The 20,948-nt window shown below is 42.7% G+C and overlaps 1 protein-coding gene across 4 annotated transcripts in view; it reads left to right on the forward strand.

Moving 5' to 3' along the window:
* LOC125407881 (glutathione S-transferase alpha-3-like) overlaps window positions 1-18,971 on the forward strand; it is a 33,404-nt gene extending 14,433 nt beyond the window's left edge. For all 4 annotated transcript variants that reach the window (XM_087898015.1, XM_087898016.1, XM_048445735.3 and 1 more), the window contains 6 exons: window positions 5,163-5,275; window positions 9,225-9,276; window positions 10,764-10,896; window positions 13,035-13,176; window positions 16,769-16,900; window positions 18,158-18,971. In XM_087898015.1, the coding sequence (XP_087754141.1) occupies window positions 5,163-5,275; window positions 9,225-9,276; window positions 10,764-10,896; window positions 13,035-13,176; window positions 16,769-16,900; window positions 18,158-18,277 (692 nt within the window). In that variant the 3' untranslated portion in view covers window positions 18,278-18,971. The remainder of the gene's footprint in view (window positions 1-5,162; window positions 5,276-9,224; window positions 9,277-10,763; window positions 10,897-13,034; window positions 13,177-16,768; window positions 16,901-18,157) is intronic.
* The last annotated feature ends 1,977 nt before the right edge of the window (window positions 18,972-20,948 follow it).

The raw sequence follows: 20,948 nt of genomic DNA on the forward strand, positions 1-20,948 counted from the left end.
TAACGGCTCCCTTTCAAAGCTGCGATGAAAGCTTGAAAGATTTGAGTTAGATTTTGCTTTGTCTATGTGGTGGGCTTTTTCAAGAACCTGGATGGTGTGGTTCTTCATGAATGCAGTACAGACTACGGAAAGTGTGATGCTTCTATTTTGAGCTTGACTTGAAGGCCATGTTTGTAAAAAGCAACTGTGGGTGACCTGGAATACTTTCTTGCTACGTTGTTGGACAAGATGCAGAACTTCAAGTCAAATAAGAATTTCAGACAAACACATAGTAATTATCAATGTAAGTCTGTCTCAAACAGTGCGTACTAATATCAAAGGATTGTTTCTCTGAAATATACATGACCACCAGTGTCCAGACTGTAATCTGGTCTGTGTAACAACTATTGCATGCGTTCCCTTTCCTGGCTGACTCAGGGAACCTTCCCCGCCTTCGATCTTTGTAGCCATTGTTGACTCCCATCAGTCTGTCTTACCTTCAGGTGATATTGTTACTGAACGTTTGCAACTTAGACTTTCCTGGGATTCTTTTGACATTCCTAATTTAATATCAGTTTCTACCATAGACTTTGAGCTCATATGGGCTGTGCCTTCATCTTTTGTGAGTTTAGTCCCCGTAGATTTGCAAAAGCCGCGGGACACCTCCCTCTCCCTGGAGCGCTAGGCAGGTATTAAGCATCATTAGAGCACTGTGAACAATCAGTGATAAATGCTCACAGTAACTCCTTCAGGTTCTTCTTGGAAGCGCACCTTCTTGTGTTCATGTTCCTGGGAATAAGCAAAGGCTTTGATGTCTTTTGCTACCCTGGCTGCCTTAAACAAAAGCGCTGTCAGCCGGACAGCCAGCTGAAGTCTTTTATACCAGCACTCTCATTTTGAACTCTTTACAGATGCCTTGAGGAAACTACACAAGAATTGCAGCAACCATTCCCACCTAGGCCAGAGAGGAAACACCTCCCCCTTGTGGCCTAGCGAGGTACTGCTGTGGCTGGCGCACATGAGACGATGCTATGATTGGTGCAATCATAACCCTTCATTTGCATGTGAGGTCCGCTTTAATTTGCAGGCATTCTTCCGGATACATAACTGGATTGTTCTCTTGGAGATTTATCTGTGAGATGTTCTCATGTGCTTTATCTTGTGTTAAAAAGAGGGTCAATAAAGGCTCCTCTTGAGAGTCTTTTCCTGTCTGTGTAGCCTGGCTGAACTGGTGGCAAACAATCAGCCTACATACCATGGAAGCAGTGAAGTGGCTGTAGCTGTAGCTTGGCCTGTGAAGTGGCTGGACGGCTGCCTGACAGATGAGGAAAAGGCAGATCAGGGAGTATGGCGAGTGTGCTGGCCCCCATCCCAGTAGTCTCGACACAGTGAAGGACTGTGTGCATTAATCTCAGACCTTAGTGGAAGTGCCCTGCCCCGTCTCCGGCCTTAGTGAAAATCACTGCAGCCTATGCAAGGTCATCTAGAATTTACCATGCTCGTCTTGCTTTGGGGTCCACTTTTCTAGGCGTGTGCAGTCTGTCTGGAGTGCATGATCATAGCTGGAACACGTCTTCCTCTCAAGCTGCTGAAGAGTTTGAGAGTTGTTAGAAAGTTTCTCAAACATCTGGCTTCTAAGAGCCATCCAGCCTGCTACCAGTGAAGGGACTGTTGATTGTCAGATCCCCACTCAAGGCTACCCAGACAGAAGAAAAGGTGGGCCTGTCAATCAGCCTGCTTCATCAGTTTTAATCATTCATTGAACACATTAAAAGTTTTGTTTATAAGAAAGACTTAAGAAATCTGGACATAGGACTGATATTTTTATTGACACCTAATTAGTACTTAATATTTAACAATACTTGTCCGTGCTGAACACTTTCCTCATAGCCCAGGGAGAGAGGGGTGCCTATGTTCAGCCCCACATGGTCTAGTAGGCTGTTCATGCATGCACCTACCTCCCAGAACTGGGGAGCTATGACTAGCATTCTGTAACAGTTTATTAATGCTATATGTTCCTTAGCTCATTGTACCTTCTAAATAGCCCTAAAAAGTATATTATAAACTGCTTTAACAAGGGAAACCCGAGTCAGATATTAGATAATCTATTGAGTTTATACACCCCCCCCCAAATGGAAGAGTTTCAACCTATGTATTCCTTCCAACTGTTAAGGTATGACACTCTCGCTGCAGTGTTTTTTGAACAACCAAGAGACATTGTTTTCTTAATTTGCTAGATTTGTCATTGATTGTATTTTTTTTCGGGCAAGCCTCCTGTCTCCTCTCTGTGGTGCTCGGAAACTGAATGTAGGGAGGGCATCATACATGGTAGGCAAGAATCCTACCACTGAGCTATGGTCACCTGCCCAATCCATTTCCTTTATAAAAATATTTATTTTATGTTTAACTATGTATATTTATCTATTTGAGGGCATGATCATTTGTGAGTTAGGAGACAGGAGAGGGCGTCAGCTCTTCTGCCGCTGAAGTTATAAGTGGGCATGAGCCATCTGACAAGCATGCTGGAAATCAAACTCTAATTGAACTAGGTTTCAAACTCTGAGCCATCTCCCCAGCTCACCCAACTCCATTTTCTTAATTAGGCAAATATAGTCATTGCAGTCTCGAATTCATTCAGCAGTTTTGGATTGTCAGAGACCACACCGTGTGCTTCTCATTGATTCCTTCTCCCATCATGTGGTTGAAAGGCTGCTCACAAAAAGGCGCTCATGAATTAGCTGCTCTCGTTGCCTCCTTCATTTTCAACCAATTGGTTGAAGGATTCTTACTGGGAAAAAAAGGCAGAGGTCCTCAGAGGGCAGCACAGAGCTGATGAGGGCTGCAGGGTGGAGCAGAGGAGCCTTGACATGGTATTCAGTGTGAGAGCATGCGCAGGTTGGTTCCCTGTATGTAGCCTATCGGGCTACTGCCCTGGTGGTTGCAGGAGAATTACTCCCTGGTACTATGAATGAGGATTGTGTATTCCACCCACAACAAATTATTCATCTCTCTTGGTCTCATTTTCTGTTTACCCAGCAAAATTTAACAGTAATCTTACTCAAGTTTTGCCCTGGTCTTTGACATCCTCATTTTTAGAAATGGTAAGGAGTATTTGGTAAAATATTTCCTAAGATAAAGCTTCATTTCCTGGTGTAACATGATCCTCAGTCAGGGACCCCTGAGCAGTATGGTGAGGGCTGGGCCTCCCGTGTCTTCAGCCCTGACAATTGTCTGTGCCTTAGGCTGTGTGACGTCACTCTCCATTCCCTCCAATGGATTGTGCCACCCCCACTGCCCTGATAAGAACACACAGTTTACACAGTGATCTACAGTTATACGACAAGTGAGTTGTGTGTTTTTAAGTGTTTTCTACTTTATAAAGGTCATTTTTAGTTGCACATTTGATAATAAGTGTTTTGAAATTGGATTTCTATAATTCAAGTCACACAGTTTCGTAGAAATATGTTGGTAAAGCAGTGTGCTGCTGCTTTTATCTAAAAAACAGAAAACCTGTAAGAATCATTTTTCTTTAATTAAAAAACCCTATAACTTTTAGTTGGGATGTAAAATAGTGCGTTATGCTGTGAGATTTTTCACAGGTATATGCCCTTGTACTTGACTTACATTTCCTACTGACCACACTTTTCTACTTCTCCCGACTGGCCTCTTTGCTCCTCCCAAATAGTCCCTCTGTGTTTTCAATATCTGTATCTATATATACCAATATCATGTCATATATATATATGTCAATATCGATATCTATCTATCTATCTATCTATCTATCTATTGAGTTGGTGAATCTAAACGCTTTATAAAGAGCTTCAGATTGAAGAGGAAAGTAGAATTGTCCCTCCCCAGGTCTCACTCCTGTGCTCCCGTGTTCAGTGAGCCTTTTACTCTTATTATCATGATACAGTAGTCTTGTCTGTGCCAGGAGCTGTTGGCTTTCATGTTTTGCTTTGTTGCTATGTTCTGTCTCCCAAGCAGTTAGAGTTAGAGCAGGGCGTTCAAACTTCCTTGACTGGGCTCAGTCAATATGTCTATTATCATTTCTAAGGATGGAGCATGTATGTGTACACACATGCATGCAGGACATATGTAAGTGAAGCTGCAGACTCATCTTGTATTATTTTTCTCCACCTCACTATCCCCTGCTCTTTTCTGTTTCTTTGAGGCTTGTTACAAGCATTCTGAACACCACTGTCCGTGAAAGTAATTGGTTTTAAACAGAAACCCTAGAACTGCCTTTCATTTGAGCAAGTCTCCCCAGAAAGCCCAATATTTCCATCTGGAAAATAAATATATCAAAAAGAAGTCCTCTTAGGTGATGTTTTTAGAACAAAATAAAGACAAATGTATGAGCATGCCCACTGTTTATCTGAGAATGAAGAAGTGTTCAATCCCTTCTGTACACTGTAGCATGAAGTCACCAACATCCTTTTTTGCTTGTTTCTACAAAGAAACTGAAACAATACAGGTAGGATGCAGAGTCTAATGAAACAAGATGGTGGGAGCTTGTCAGAGCCTTGGAATCAGGGGACATTGCTGACAAAAGGCCAGGGAGTGGCATGGCAGACCATTGGCAGTTAAGCTCTACCTGCTCAGCTGAACAATTCTTAGGGCTCAGTTTCTGCTTTTGTCAAGGCTTTGACAAGTTTCTTGTACCTTCCCTGCCGTGGGTTCCACACCTTCGTGATTTTAGTGCCCACTGTGGATTTTCATGTATGTGGTGGGCTTTAGTGTGACAGCAGACATTGCATTTAACATCTCTAAAACTCAGTTGTGTTAATTGCCCTGTGGAGACAACAGCATCTTCATAGGCAAACCATGAAGAATAAAGACTCAATGTGTCAAGAGAGACTATTGGGGGCGTTCGGAGGTTGTCAGTGTCTTTGAGTTCTCTGATTCTTCCTTTTCTCACTAACTCCCACATGGGCATAACTACCATGTCCACCAGTCAGCCTGTCAAGAGCAGAAGCGTTTTCACCAATGCTGATCTGAGACCAGCTTGTTTTAGTCCACAGGTGCTGCTGCTGGATACCAATTTGGACCAAATCCGGGGACCCCTTTACCTGTCATAAAGGAGGAAGATACTTCTTTATCTTTGTACATCTAGTTCATGCTATCCAAGCATCTATCATGAAATGAATTTTCACAGGTCTCTTTTATTTATTCCCATTTAGAGAAACATAGAGACCTGACCGCAGTCATGGCAAGCAAGCCCATCCTTCACTATTTCCATTCCCGGGGCAGAATGGAGTCTGTCCGCTGGCTCCTGGCTGCAGCTGGAGCAGAGGTGGGTTCTGAGATGAACTTCTTATGTTGGACCTGAGCTGACTGAATGAAATACTTTCCTGACATAATCTAGATGACGTTTCTCACAAAAGGATTTATTAAAAGTTTCAGTTTGGATAGAATTTCAATTACTAAGAAATTAACAGGCCTGACCTAAGAAATTGTTAATTTTTTTGTCAAAGAGTATAATTTCAGAATAAACATAAGAAGCATCACTTTTACAGACCTTATTTTTGCTTAAACAAACTGAAAAATAATCTGCGTTATTTAAGTAACAATTAGAACTGTGGGTGTGGAGTGATGATGTTGAATTACTGTCTTTGTTGGGATTGAGCATTAGAGTTATTTTCACATAATTCCTATGCTTTAGAAAACAAATTAAATTACTGAAGTATGAAATATGGTCATGTATTTGTTAACAATGGGGGCACATCCTGAAAAATATATCACTCAAATTTATGTAATTTTATGCATTTGTCTTTATTGTATATATGTGTGAGTATGCACGTGGCCTGTTGTGTGTGTGTGTATGTGTGTGTGTGTGTGTGTGTGTGTGTTTAGGTCAGATGACATCTTGTGGAAGTGAGTTCTCTCCTCCCATTACGTAAGCTCTGGGGCTAGACCTCGGGTTGTCAGTCTTAGCAGCGGGCACTGTCACCCAGCGCTTTCTCTCACTTTCACTTACCTCCTTCACTGTGGAACATCAGGGAATGTTCTTAGACAGAATGTGGGACTGTGGCTTCCCACTTCCCTATGTGATATAGTGTAGCTTATATTCCTAGGTCATGAACTCACACAGCATGCCACGACACTAAATACTGTAGGCAGGCAATTGTAATACTGTGATAAACACTTGTATATGTAAGCAAATCTAAGCACAGAAAAGGCACAGGGAAATTATGATTTAAAATACACAGAAGGTACATCTGCATAAGCCACTTAACCATGTGTAGGGCGAAACAGACCCTGATTTGAGTGAGCCAGGGATGAGGAGTAAGGGGATGCTCCCTAAGATCTTTCTCTTTCTTTCTTCCTTTCTTCCTTTCTTCCTTTCTTCCTTCCTTCCTTCCTTCCTTCCTTCCTTCCTTCTCTCGCTCTCTCTTTCTCTCTCTCTCTCTCCCTTCCTCCCTCCCTTCCTTCCTTCCTTCCTTTCTTTATTTTCATTCTTTCTTTCCTTCTTTCTTTTTTCTGAGACGGAGTTTCTCTGTAGCTTTGGAGCCTGTCCTGGAACTAACTCTTGTAGACCAGGCTGACCTCGAACTCATAGAGATCCGCCTGTCCCTGCCTCCCAAGTGCTTGGATTAAAGGTGTGCGCCACCACTGTCTAGCTTCCCCTAGGACATTCTATATGCTATAGTTTGAATCAGCAATGTCCTTGAAAGGCCCAAGTGGTAAAAGCTTGATCCACAGGGTGGAGTATGTAGAAAAAAGCCTGTTGGCTCAAGACGAATGTTGAAGGTAGATGTGGGATATAAAGATTAGCAATATGCTTTTCTTGGTGTTTAGATATTGTATAAATTTTCATAGTAAAATAATTAAGATGTGAAGAGAAGCAGTGAAAATACAGAACACAAATGAGAGGTGGGTAGATGAGGACAGCAACCACCTGTCAGCCATTGGACATGTTTGCTCAGCAATTACTTGGTGCTGCGTCTATTATGCGCCTGTTCTGTGTTTGGTACTGGGGGATACAGGGTGACAAAGACAGACAGGTCCCTGTGATACGACAGCTTCTGGATGTAGGAGGACAGGGTCACATGTTTGACAGGATTCCTACTACCTGAGCAGAACCTCTTAAGGATCTTAGGACTGTGGCACTGCCCCTTAGAGGTGTCTCAGGGAAAAACATAGTTCTTGGTTCAGACCAGAAGGGCCCAGTTTTAATTGTGAGGATTTCTTGACTGTGAAGTCATGGACACTCTCAGAAGATGCTGTTCCTCATATGAGAGCAGAAGAGGAAAGGTGAGGAGTAAGGTCACATTCCTTTAGGAGAGTTTCTAGTGCCTTCCCTCCATCCTCAGAGCCATGAGTGTCCCTAAGTCTTGGGATCGCACTGTCTCCATTACTTCAGGGATGCATGAACTTTGGCCTGACCCTTTCCCAATTTCATGAAGTCAGAACTGAGAAACATCAAACTGTAGTGCTATGTTAGGGTGCTGTACTTTCATAAATGATTACTCTGGTTTCAACACAGTCTAGACGCCAGGTGTATGGTGCAGGAATATGTTCCCGTGGGCCTCATAAATCCAAAAATATAGTCCATGGGAATAGCTTATGGTTTCCCATCCTTCGTCTCAGTGTGACTGAAGAGGGTGATGTCTAGGACTGTCTGAAGACATTTGCTGAGGAGTTCTAGGCTCTCTGTGCCCCAGTAGTGATCATTCCAGACCCACTGTTCACCAACAGCCACTATCAACACCATACCAGCCAACTGCATTCTACCCCACACCCTTCTGCAATAACCAGTGTATTCCTTGTGTTTTACTTGAATGACTGTCAGATAAACTGACTGCACACATCTTAGTGTCTCAGTAATATGACCCGTATGATCATGCAAGACACAAGATGCTGCTCTTCACAGCATGCTAGGAACCTCAAAACTCTGACTTTTCTTTATGAGGAACTCCGTAACAACGCAACAGCCACTACCAACACCAACGTTGCTTATTATGTGGGCTTGAAGCACTATGGTGTGTTTCAGAGACTCCACATCAGTCTATTTGAGGAAGTGCTTTATCTCCATTCTAAAGAACAACCCAAGGCTTGCTGGTGGTAAGGGACTTCCAGATCACATAGTGTGTATGAGGCAGAGTCACATTTGAAACCAGAACACACTAGCATCGAAAACCAAAGATCTTGATGACTGGCCTGATGGTCTTTTGAGTGGATGGAGAGTGTGCCCACTGAATAACGACTGTTAAATAAGACCTGGTTTTCATCTTGATGTTTCCTTACATGTGAGCACACAGAACTTCTGGTCAGACAGAGACATATCTCTACTGGCTGCCATCCCAACCCAAGTGCCTTTGCCTCAGGAGAATGTTTGAATAACTGAATACAGATCAAGACCAAGCTGTGTATTTACCAGTATTAGAGCAATTTAAGGATAAAGTATAGGATTATATGATGATGTCACAGTCTCTGTTAAATCCAATTGATGACTTACATCTATCTAGCACTTAGTGGAAACCTGAGACTGTCCTAAGTTATGTTCATGGATAGGGTCTTAGTCCTTATCCTAAGCTGAGACATTTGGTTGCTAACCCACAAATTTCAGTAATGTGTCTAATCCATACCCCTTACAAAGGTACCTTCTCCCCCTGTACAGTTATACCAGAATCAAAGGTGGCTTTGATTTTAGGAAAAAATAATGTGGTTACTCTTTGATCCTTACCTTAAATGTGAAATTCTATCTTAGTGCACCCCATCTTTTCCAGGGGAGACAGCTGTATAGCAGTTGTTAAATTGTTAACGCCATGTATCAGCTAAGACCACTTTACCCACCTCGCAGCCTCCTGGGAGGGATGTGCTGTGAACTCCAGCAGAGGCCTCTGAGTGACCCAAAGTTAGATCTTTATGTGCTCGGCACATCCCATGGTGGGGACACAGGAAGTTCTGTCCTCATCTCTCTCAGAGACACAGGCTTTCTGCAATGTGGTTAGAAGAAATTCTCAGTCTCTTGACTCCAAATCCATTTCTCCGAAGCCATGACCTCCTTGCAGACACAGGTGTGGTCATGGTGGAGGTGAACTGGAAGAGTGAGCGGTGTGTACAGTTCCTCTACCTTTGTTCTTTATGTCTGTAAAGAATGTCTGCATGACTAAGAGCAGCTTATTTGTGTCCCTACTAAAGATATCCTCTCCACTGTATACACAGGGACTATCGTGTTGGAGAGCGCAAATGCAATGGGATGATTGACAAGAACTCATGTACTATTTTTTGCTTTACAGTTTGAAGAAAAATTCATTAAAACACAAAAAGACTTGAAAAGGTTAAAAAATGGTAAGAATTGCTGTCTGTCTTGGTAAGGGTTTCTATTGCTGTGAAGACACACCATGAGGAGGGCAACTCTTATAAAGAACATTTAATTGGGCTGGCTTACAGTCAGAGGTTCAATCCATTATCATCATGGAGGGACGTGGCGGCATGCAGGCAGACACGGTGCTGGAGAAGGGGCTACATCTTGATCCTGCAGGCAATAAGAAATGAATTGGGCATGGCCTGCGCACATAGAAGACCTCAAAGTCTGTGCCCATAGTGAAATACTTTTCCAACAAAGCCACGCCTCCTAACAGTGCCACTATGAGCACATGGGCGCAATTTACATTCGAACTACCACATTGTCTAAGTGCTTCTGAGCAGTGTCCTCCACATTGCCTTTAAACACCAGATTTTATCTATGTACTTGTAGGGCATCGTGGGATGGCAGAGAGGCAGAGTGGCAAACTGTAAGAGATGAGGCTCCTTGAGCAGACCTGGCAACTCTTCCAGAGTGTCAAAGGGCTCTGGGTATTTAGTGAGTAATCATCTGCAGACATCGGAAATTGTCTCTTCTCTTTTTCATGTGTTCTGTACCACAGTTGGCTATAGCAGCTTGGAATCCCACTGTACCCTCCACCCAGGTACACACAGGGACAGGAGCAAAGATAGAGCCAGCATTACCTTCCTTACCCTGCATTCTCTGACAGGCGTTTAAAATGACTCCTCAGTAATATCGTAGGTTGATAATGAAATAGGATGAATTTCAAATGAATGACTTGAAAGCCTAAATGAGCATGTAGGAGGGAGGGAGACGGTGAGGGAGGTGGAGGGAGAGAAGAGAGGTGGGAGAGGATAGCAAGAAGTCTACAGAGCACTCAACGTCCCATGGTGTTAGTTTAACAGCATACAGAGGCCCTACCTAGAAATCCTCTCTATGAGCTGACCTTGAAGTGAGTAATACCCTATATCTTCCTTAACTTCTTCTAAAATATCCATGAAGATGAATTAAGTTAAAGACACAGAGACCAACAGCATATCTAGATGGGCAAAGCACCAGTGCTAAATGTTAGGCTAAAAGGAAAAGAAAAATCAGCTTAAAAAAAAGAAGGGGCTAGTTTTAAAAGTACTTGCGGCTTTAAAAAGTACTTTAAAAGTACTTGCAGAGGAAGCACGCTTGATTCCTGGCACCCAACAGCCATCTGTAGCTCCAGTTTCAGGCAAGCTGATGCCCTGTTCTAATTTCCTTGGGTACCAGGCATGCCCATGGAATGTAGAAATGCATAGGGACAACACACACACACACACACACACACACACACACACACACACACACAATTTAAAAAAATAAATTGAAATCTAAAATAAGAAAAAGAAAGATTAGGATGCAAAAAATATAGCTTGAAAGACCCCCAGTGTCTTTTCCTTCTGTAAGTTCAGTTATTTTAACAAACATACTATTTCGAACTTATCTGAGCCATAGACTTTATTTTCTTTGTTTCTTTCAACAGATGGGAGTTTGATGTTCCGGCAAGTGCCCATGGTGGAGATTGATGGGATGAAGCTGGTGCAGACCAGAGCCATTCTCAACTACATCGCCTCCAAATACAACCTCTATGGGAAGGACATAAAGGAGAGAGCTATGTATGATGAGTTTCCTATACTTATGGACAGATAACATGAGAAGGATCTGAGTCCTGTCTTGAGTGAGCGTAGAGCGTAGGGAGATGACAAGCAGCTCCAAATTGGGCATTTACACTGACACCAATGTGGAGACTCTTGTGGATAGGGAATAGGAAATCTGACTGCCCTTAGAGAACTGAGCCTAGAGAGAAAGGCAGAGTCCATGGATATAGAGATCTGTGATTATACAGTAAGGTAGAGCTCTTGGATTTAGCATGGAGCTGGGGTTTTGAACATGCTAAAGAACTATGACGTCAGAATGGTGGAGTCCTGATTCCACTTGATGAATCTTTAGAGGCAAGACTCTTTGCAGTTTCCTGAAAGGTTAGACATGGAATTACTAATGACCCAGTGTTTCTATGAGAAATACATCCAGGAGAAATGAGCGTACATCTTTGGTTATTTTTATTTCAAAGTGTTCATAGCTGCGTGGTTCATAATACTTAAAAAGTGCAAAATGTCCAACAGTTGAATGGACGACGAAAGTGTTCTGCAGCCACACAATGAACTATATCAGCGCAGAGGGATGGGCAGACTCAAGGGATGATGCAGATAAACCTTGGAATTTTGTTACATATGAGAGATTAGATATAACATACCAAACATTGTGTGTTTTCTTTTTTCTTTTTTTTTAAATGTCCAGAAGACTCAAATGCATAGGGACAGAAAGAAGATTAGAAACTATCTAGAGTTGGTGGGAGGGTTTGGGGCTTGGCTGCTATGGCTATAGGTCTTATTATTACCCAGCGTGGTTAAAAAGTGTAAGACTGGAGAGTGTTGTCCTTAGCAACTTCAGGGAGCATACAAAAAAAGCACTGGATGGGATGTTAAGATTACAATTATGGTTATGAACGGACCTCAATAAGCTGATTATTATTTTTTTAAAACATAGAATTTATTTTTATTTTATGTGCATTGATGTTTTGCCTACATGTATGTCTGTGTGAAGATGTCAGATCCCCTGGAATTGGAGTTACAGACAGTTGTGAGTTGTCACGTGGCTGCTGGGAATTGAACCTGGGTCCTCCGGAAGAGCAGTCAATGCTTCTAATCACTAAGCCAGCTCTCCAACCCTAAACTGATTATTTTTATAAAGTAGTTTATCAACTTTACATTTCATTCAGTTTTTCTTATGCTCCATACCTGTGATCATAAAAAAAAAATAGTAAGGTGCTATTTTAGGAGGGAACTCAAGAAATGCAAGTGTGGTTAGAATTGGATAACAAGGCAGGAGGGTGTAGCAGATCCATGTTCTATGGAAAATAATTGGGGTGAGCTTCTAACATTAGGTCTGTAATGAGCCTAAGTCACGTGCTAGGATTAGGGAGGGTCAGCAGAGGTTGCACAGCTGTGCTAGGGGTTTGATGATCCGTGGAAGACAGGACACACCACAGCCAGCAGCAAACCCTCTGTGTAAGGTTTGTGGTTGTGGATGCCACCTTTTCTCAGTACTGACTGTGGTGGATGGCTGATGCCCTTTTTGCCTGTGTTTAGTTACTACATGGCTAAGAAAACTTCACAAATATCGTCTCCCCTGGATTCCTGAGAAACAGAAGTTAGCTTATGAGTGAAAGTTGGAGGTTCCATTGCAGGTAGTTTTCCTTGGCCATCATCTGAGTTGTAGGTTCTCAGGTTTTTAACCACTGGACCACCTCTCCAGTCTCATTGCTTAGGTTTTTAAGCAACAAATGCAAGGTAAGAAGGAAGTATTTGAGCAAGAATTTTATCTTTCAGTGTAGTGATATTTCATTCGTATTTTAATAAATAAAGCTTACCTGTAGTTCAGAGAGTAAAACAGCCGCACTGATTTGCCTTACAGACCAGGCAGTGGTAACACATACTTTTTATCCCAGTATCCACATAGTTTGCCATAGAAACCGGGAGGTAGTAGTGCACACCTTTAATCCCAGCCCTATAGAGGAATATAAGACGGGAGAAGACAACTCTCACACAAGTCTCATTCTGAGATTACTGGAGGCAGGATGGCCTTTTGGTCTGAGGTAGAGGTAAGAGCCAGTGGCTGGTTGTTTGCTTTTCTGACCTTCAGATGGAACCCCAGTTTCTGTCTCTGGGTTTTGGTTAATCGTGCTATATTTCAGGATTGACATGTATACAGAAGGTACCATCGATCTGAATGAGATGATTATCCGCTATCCTTTCCTTCCACCTGGGGAGAAAGATGCAAGCCTTGCCCAGATCACACAGAAAGCAAGAAAGTGTTATTTCCCTGCCTTTGAAGAGGTAAGTGGAGGCTGTGTCACCTTCAAGAGCACTGAGTATAAGGACATCATAGTCTAGGGCTGCTACAACAAAAATGTCTCTAAGTGGCTTATGCTCATGTATGAAGATACTTAATTCTCCTAACTCTGGGGGGCTGAGAAGTGTAAGGTTCTGGGAGATTGTTTTCTTGTAAGGCCTTGCTTCTTGATTCAAGGATACTTGATGTCTGGCCATGTCTTCACATGGAAGATGGCTCAAGAGAACTCTCAGAGGTACCAATATAATCCCAACAGTGGGAGGCCTGGGCTGCTGCTCAGTTGGGAGAATACTTGCCTAGCATGGACAAAGTCATGGCTTTCATTTCCAGTGCCACAGAAATCAGGTATGGTCATAGTACTAGTACACCTGCAATTCCTGCACTCAGGAGGTGGGTGCAAGAAGAGCATGTTCAAGGTCATCCTCAGCTACTTTGGCTACCTGAGATCGAGAGAGAGAGAGAGAGAGAGAGAGAGAGAGAGAGAGAGAGAGAGAGAGAGAGAGAGAGGAGGGAAAGAGCGAGAATGTCATTCACGAGAGCATATGGTTATTTCTCAAATGTTCCACCTACAAACTGTATCATATCATGAGTTAGAATCTCAGTGTATGAACTTTGGGGGAGTCACAGACATTTAGTTCAACAAAGATAGGAAGAAAATAGCACCTGCTGTTCCAGGGCACTGACCTTCCTTTCCAAAGGATTTCTTCTAGCGTTAGTCTAGCACCCCAATTCTGAAGGGATTGTGCTTAGTTTTGTCAGAGTTTACTATTTTCAGAAAAAAAATGATTTTACTAGAATTTCCAGTGTGGTATAACTTCATGGTCATAACTGGAACTGGACTGTGAGGAGGTCTGAGCCACATTAGAGGTCAGAATAGATCATGCAGGTCACTGTAATGTTGGTTATATTGGAGGTCGGAATAGTTCATGCAGAGCACTGTAATGTTGACCACATCAGAGGCTGGAATAGATCATGTAGGGTACGGTAATGTTGATTCAGAAGCAACACAATGAGACAACACAGTAGATGATCCTCTGACACCAAATGCCCATCAGGAGAATATGGCCGTGTTTTAGAGACGGGAAGTTTATATACTGACATGTAGAAGAGAGAAATGAAATGATGTTTTAAAAATTCTCCAGAATTTAGGGATATTTTCCTGATATTTTATCTAGCACCCGCCTTAATAAGACTTCTCTTTATTTGTGAGACAAATATTTTAAGAAGGAAATCACCTGAAGTCAGCCTGAATAAAACCATGAATCAAAAATGGGCATGAACAAAATACACTGGTAAATACATAAAGGAATAACTGCTTAACTTCCACCTATGGAACATTAGATCATTCATCCATTTATTCATCCAGCTAATGTTAAGCTTCTGCTTGTGTGCCGGGTCCAAGGTAAGCAGGGGCCAATGTGATCGGATCTCCTACCTGCTCGTTGTGGTGCTGATAGTGTGAGACTTGTCACATGATGACAATCTCCACAGCCATTCTTAAAATGTAAGTCATCTATGCTATGGAATAGAAGTATTCCATGAGTGTAAATGAATAGTGCAAATCACAGCATAAATTTCATGTTGTGGACTAAAAAGATGGCTCAGTGGGTAAAGGTGTTTGCTATGAAACCTGATGACCCGAGTTTGATCCTTGGGACCCACGTGGTGGAGATAGGAAACCTAGTCCCTTGGATTGCCCTCTGACCTCCACAGAGGTACTGTGGAGGTGAACACACAGATACACACACACACACACACACAAACACACACACACACACACAGAGGCAGTCAGACAGACAGACAGATATAATACGTGTAAAAAATTATATTGTACTTTGTTTTTATACCAAGCAATTATTCATACTTTATTTTGTATTTATTGTCTTACAATATATTTGACCAGTATATTTAATTGGTAGTTTCATGTGTTTTTGTTTTTTCTCTTATTTATGGATCTTAAATATCATGCACTGGTCCTCCCCTGTTGTCATGTAGCTGTGATCCACTAAGGAAAGTCGAGAGACATGTGAGAGGCCACACAAATGCTCCCCGTGGATGTAGGAGATTTGACATCTGTGGGGTTGTCCACATCACTCGTGTTCTCTCTCAGTTCTTAGTTACAGACATGAGTTCAGTTTCCCCTCCACACTTCAGCAAGATAATGATGCCACAGTGTTAAAAATGAAAGCCAGTATTGGCCAGTATGAAAGCCAAGATGATGGTTCAAATTTCTTTATGTATATCTTTGTGTGAGTAATGTTTTTCCACGTGGTGTGTGTGCCTGTCCATGCAGGTGGAAACCCAAGGCTGATATCAATTTTCTTTCCTCAATCATTTTCCACCTTTATTTTAAAACTGAACCTGAACTTCATCATTCTCCTAGGCTTGTTGGTCAGGAAGCTTTGGGCACCCGCCTGTATCTGCTACATCTCCCAAGGCTGAGGTTACAAGCATGTATCACCACTGAGCTGGGCAGTAATAGTTCATGCGTTTAATCCTAGCACTGGGGAGACAAGGGCAGGTGGCTCTCTGTGAGTTTGAGCCCAGTCTGCTCTACAGAGTGAGTTCCAGGATAGCCATGATTATACAGAGAAACCCTGTCTCGAAAAACAAAACAAAAATAAAAGCATGCACCATCATGTCTCACTTAAAAATCATTTATTTGTGCATAAATGTATGTATACATAAATTTACATATAAATGTATACATAAAATTAATCATTTTGTGTATATGTGTTTTTTGTCTACATGGATATCTGCACTTCAGAAGAGAGCCTCCAATCCTCTGGGACTACAGTTATAGACAGTTGTGATCTGCCATATGGATGCTGGGAATTGAACCCAGTACTCCTAACCACTGGGCCAGCCCCATGTCCCATTTTAAAAAGTGGATGCTGGGGATCTGAAATCAGGTCCTTGTGCTTTCTTACCAGGCACTTTACCAACTAAGCCATCACCTCAGTCCCTCAGTTTGGCCTCAGATGACATCCAAGAGATGAGGAAACAGGCAAGAGGAGAACTATAGATACAAAAATGGCCTTTACTCAAGGATGAAGGGTCCTGCTGTGACTGTTGAGCAAATTTCATTATGTAGGGAGAGAGCTGAGGGAAACATTGTCAATTTTAGGGGGCTGAAGAGATGACTCAGTCTTGAGTTCAGTCCTCTGCAACCACAGGGTAGCTCACAACCATCTGTAATGAGATCTGGTGCTCTCTTGAGGAAATACCTGGTCAGAAGTCCTCATCAACTTAGACCACGAAATCCAGTATGGACAAGATCAACAGAATCACCATATACGGGCTGGCACACATGTGAAATGTAGGAAAAGGCAGGAGATGTGAATACACTGTGGATCTGGGGGTGAAAATGAAGAGATCATTTTGGCTTTAATGGAGGAGATAGCAAACCTCATGTCTTCCCATCCTTTGTGTCAGGGTCCTAGAGAGAGGCCCATGACCTATACTTCTTCCTGCAGAAGGCTCAGAAGGAGGAGAGTTGAGCCGAAAGGGTCAGGGAAGTACTCGTGTCCCAGCCCGACTGTTTATGTTCATGGGTTGATTTTCTAAATTCTACAGGTGTTGAAGAGCCACGGGCAAGACTACCTTGTTGGGAACAGGCTGAGCAGGGCTGATGTTCACGTGGTTGAACTTCTCTACCACATCGAGGAACTGAACAACAGCATTGTGGCCAACTTCCCCTTGCTTCAGGTGAAATAGCTCGTCCCTGCAGTCAGCCTGGCATAAGTTTTTGAGTACTGGGTACTGCTGCCTTCTGGCATCTAGAAATATCCAATCTTCATTCCTCATCTACCAGCTGGAAAATGATCCTCCAGCCTTGTTTCTGGAGTGTGAAGAGAGCTGTTGTACCAGGAAATTTGGCATAGGCACTACTTTAGCAAGTTTAATTTTACTTTGTATGATAAAATACCAATACTCAGCACTCTCCCCAAGCTCCCTCTTCACTGTGTGCTCAGACCCTGATTTCTCTGGGATTTCCCTGATCACAGATACCCATATCACTGTGTACCAAGTCTGTCTTAGCAACTTTCTTTCCACCTGGTTTCTGTCTCTCAGATTCAGCCCCCATTAGCAGACATGGTATTTTTTCTCAGCTTGGGCACATACTCTTCAACCCAGAAACCCTCCCCCCTCCATTTTCACCACACACTGCCAGAAGTCCATTAAGTCTGGACTCTGGTTTGTTTTCCTGATCTGTTTTCTCATCATTCCTACCCAGTGTCTTGATTTCACCTGTTCTGAGTGTTTTTCAGTATTGCCATCTGACTGACATTTCTCTTCATTTTCCTTTACACTAGGGGTGACCCTGTGTGTGTAACATGAGGGCCGGGCTTATTGAAGTTTCTGTCCTGCCCAGTCCCCCAGCCATTTAATCCCAGAGAAAATCACACAGAGATCTCCATAAGTTATAAAACTGATCGGCCCATTAGCTCAGGCTTCTTATTAGCTCTTATCACTTATATAAACCCATTATTCTTATCTATATTAGCCACATGGCTTGTTACCTTTCTCAGCTGGGCAGCTTACATCTTGCTTCTTTGGTGGTTTGAGCAGAACTGCGGAGGAATGGGTTTCCTCCTTTCCAGTATTCCTCTGTTCCCATCACCCCACCTCTACTTCCTGTCTAGTTGACCTGCATGTACTTCCTGCCTGGCCAATCAGCATTTATTTAAAATATGATTGACAAAATACAGACAATTCTCCCGCATCATGTGTATTTAAAGGGCAAGCAGGAAGGTAGGGATGCACTGAAGCTAAATAAAGTCTTCAGGGTGTACTGGGAAGGAAGAACTATTCAGTCTTATTCCCCACTCCTTGTCTCTATGATCTGTTCCCCAGGCTCTTCCCTCATGTTGCTGAAGGGAGCTATTTTGTGTTTGTTCGGGAGGGTCTCAGATTTCCTGGGAGATGCTGCTTTTGATCTCATGTTGAGGTTTTATATTGCAGGGCCTGAGAATCAGAGTCAGCAACCTCCCCACAGTGAAGAAGTTTCTCCAGCCTGGCAGCCAGAGGAAGCCTTTTGAGGATGAGAAGTTTGTAGAAGAGCTTAAGAAAAACTTCTTCTAAATGAGACTGGACAGGACAGAGAGCATAGATTCCATGTCTTCTGAGTGTCCCAGCAGTGAAGGGCCCAGGGTTGCTCCTAATCCTCACGGAGCTAACAAAGGTTTCCAACTGTTATGTGCTGATCTTGTCAGACGTGAGCCCTGTGAATAGGTTTGTAACATCATCTATTGGGTTTTGAACAAATTTGAAATCATGATCACATTCCAAGATGTCCCTTTGAATCTAAATAATCAGAGAAAGATGTTTAAACTCAGATCTATTAAAAAAAAACCTTGTCATTTATCAGATGTTATAGACCTTATCAAAAAATTAAGCAGATTTTTATTTTCATCTGATGCTTTGGCCTATGCAAAAATTCTCTTTCCTGATGTGTTTTCATGACTTTCTGTGTAACAACACAATTTTTTTAAAAGAATCCTGTTTCTTCAAGTAATACTTTTCTCATTGACTTATGCATTTGCACGCTTACGTCCAGTGTCAAGTATCCGTTGCTCCTGGAGCTGGGTAAATGATGAATGAGGCAGAGAAAGTGTCAGTTCCATGAAGCTTGCTGCAGCAAGAGAAATGACAAAAGAGGATGATTCAAATTCAACCAAGCTTTTCCCAAGAATCACATGGCCAAGACTGCTCCTAGAATATAGCACAGCCTTTGCGCCTGGTGATAATAAAAACCTACTCTCTCAAAATTCCGAAAGGTGTGCATTTGGAATCAGTTCTGTTGTGCTTCAGGCTTTAGCTGATGGTGTCAGGAAAGGATTCTAGCTTGTTCCTACTATTTGTCAGTGGCTATGGTTTGATACATGTTCGAGTGTCCTTGGGTTGATACACTACCCTAAACTCGCCTTCATGGTTACATGGTATTTAACTTATGTGTGTGTCTGTGTGTACACATTTCCCCTTTCATGTAAGGATACCAATAACCATATTTGGGAACACCTACAGGTATGACCTCAGCTGTAGGGACTTTCTTTCCAGATGATATCACTTTGACAGGTGTCATGAGTAAAAAAAAAATCTATTTAGGAGAGAGAGTTGAGCCAACAGCTCCATACTAGGGATGAGTTAATCCTGGGTGGGACATCAAAGGGGCACCTCTGGGGATTCTATCTACTGATTCTTAACACACTGTGCTAAGCTTTAGTGACTTAAGCAATGAACATTTGCTCCCTCCTACAGTTTCTTAAAAAATGTAGCACCTAAGAGACAGGAACCAGTGTCTCTAAGATTTCAGAAGCTAGTGACCGCTTGAGGATATCACCAAGAGTGAGGCAGGAAGATGGAATAAGAGTAGGGAAATGGTGTAAGGCTAGCCAAAGACTCTGAGGAGAGGGGGACAGTGAGGTGGGGCAACCATGGCAGCATGTTGTCAACAGAGGAACTTGAAGTGTGAGCCTTGAATTGGAGCATGGAAGCCAGTGGCGACCTGAAGGTGTTCGGTTGCAGTGGGGAAAAAAGTCTGACTGGAGTGGGTTGAAGAGAAAATAGAAAATGAATAAGCAGACTGTTTCTAGAAGGTTCTGGAGTTTCCCTCTAGAGCAGGGAAACTGTGAGATCATGGGCTTTATCTGAGATGTAAAAAACGAAAGAGGCTGAAGGGGCTGGCTGAGTTTCTTTGATGAAGTCACCTAAGGATGACTGAGTCTATGTGCTAGCTCGGGGATTGTGACAGCCCCAGGAAGCCACTTTGCTCTGGAAAGTGTGCCCTCTGGTGTTCAAGCATGGCATCATAGTCACCATAAGAAGACCCTACACAGTTCCTTGCAAAAGAGAAATTCCTTTTCCTTGGGTTTTAAGTTTGAAATAAACTGCCAGGGTCTAACAGATGTGGACAGAAAGGGAGAATCAAGGTGCTCTCCTTTCCTTTTTTCACCTTCGAGTTAGCCCCCTTCTGTTCTTAGTAACCAAGGATTCCAGTCACAAGCTATTAGATGTGAGCAAGAGTCTCCCTGGTAGTGGAGAGAGAGGAAGAGACAGAGAGGAGGAGAAAAGGAGAGAGGAATGGAGGGAGGGAGAGAGGAGAAAGAGAGAGAGAGAGAGAGAGAGAGAGAGAGAGAGAGAGAGGGAGAGAGAGAGAAAGAACGCTGACACCTTGATTTTTAGACTTCTACTTCTAGAGCTTGTAAGAATAAGTTTCCACTGCGAGGTCATCGGATTAGTGCATTTTAACACAGTGGAAACTATTCAAAACCAAAACCAAAGAAAATAAAGAAAATGGAAAAAACAAGAGGCAGATTAAATTTGCCAAAGTTTATTTGAGGAAAAGTAGTTACCACTTCTCTTGCCCGGCCTTATGGTATGTGTGCCTAGAAGATCATTGGCCCATTACACTGTTGTGGTATACAAGGTTATGATCTGTTCTTACAAGAAGGAACAACAAGCCAGCCTCTCCTGCGACATCACAGTACTGTGACTATAGTCTGACCCCCTCTCCCAGCTACTTGGGGTCGAATTCCTCTACCCCTACGTGGGGAATGAGTTTCGGCCCCAGCGAGTTGGTTCCTGTCAATAAACCTTGTGTGATTGCAGCAAGGACGGTCTTTTGTTAGTTCCTGGGGGGTCGTGTTATTCCGAGACTTAAGTGAAAGTCTCCCCACTCTGGGGGTTTTTTATTTCCATGAACATAGCTATGCATGTGGTGCCCAATACCTATATATAGAAACTCACACACACT

Source organism: Myodes glareolus, chromosome 18 (genome assembly GCF_982192425.1).
Source record: "Myodes glareolus chromosome 18, mMyoGla1.1, whole genome shotgun sequence".
Lineage (NCBI taxonomy): Eukaryota > Metazoa > Chordata > Mammalia > Rodentia > Cricetidae > Myodes > Myodes glareolus.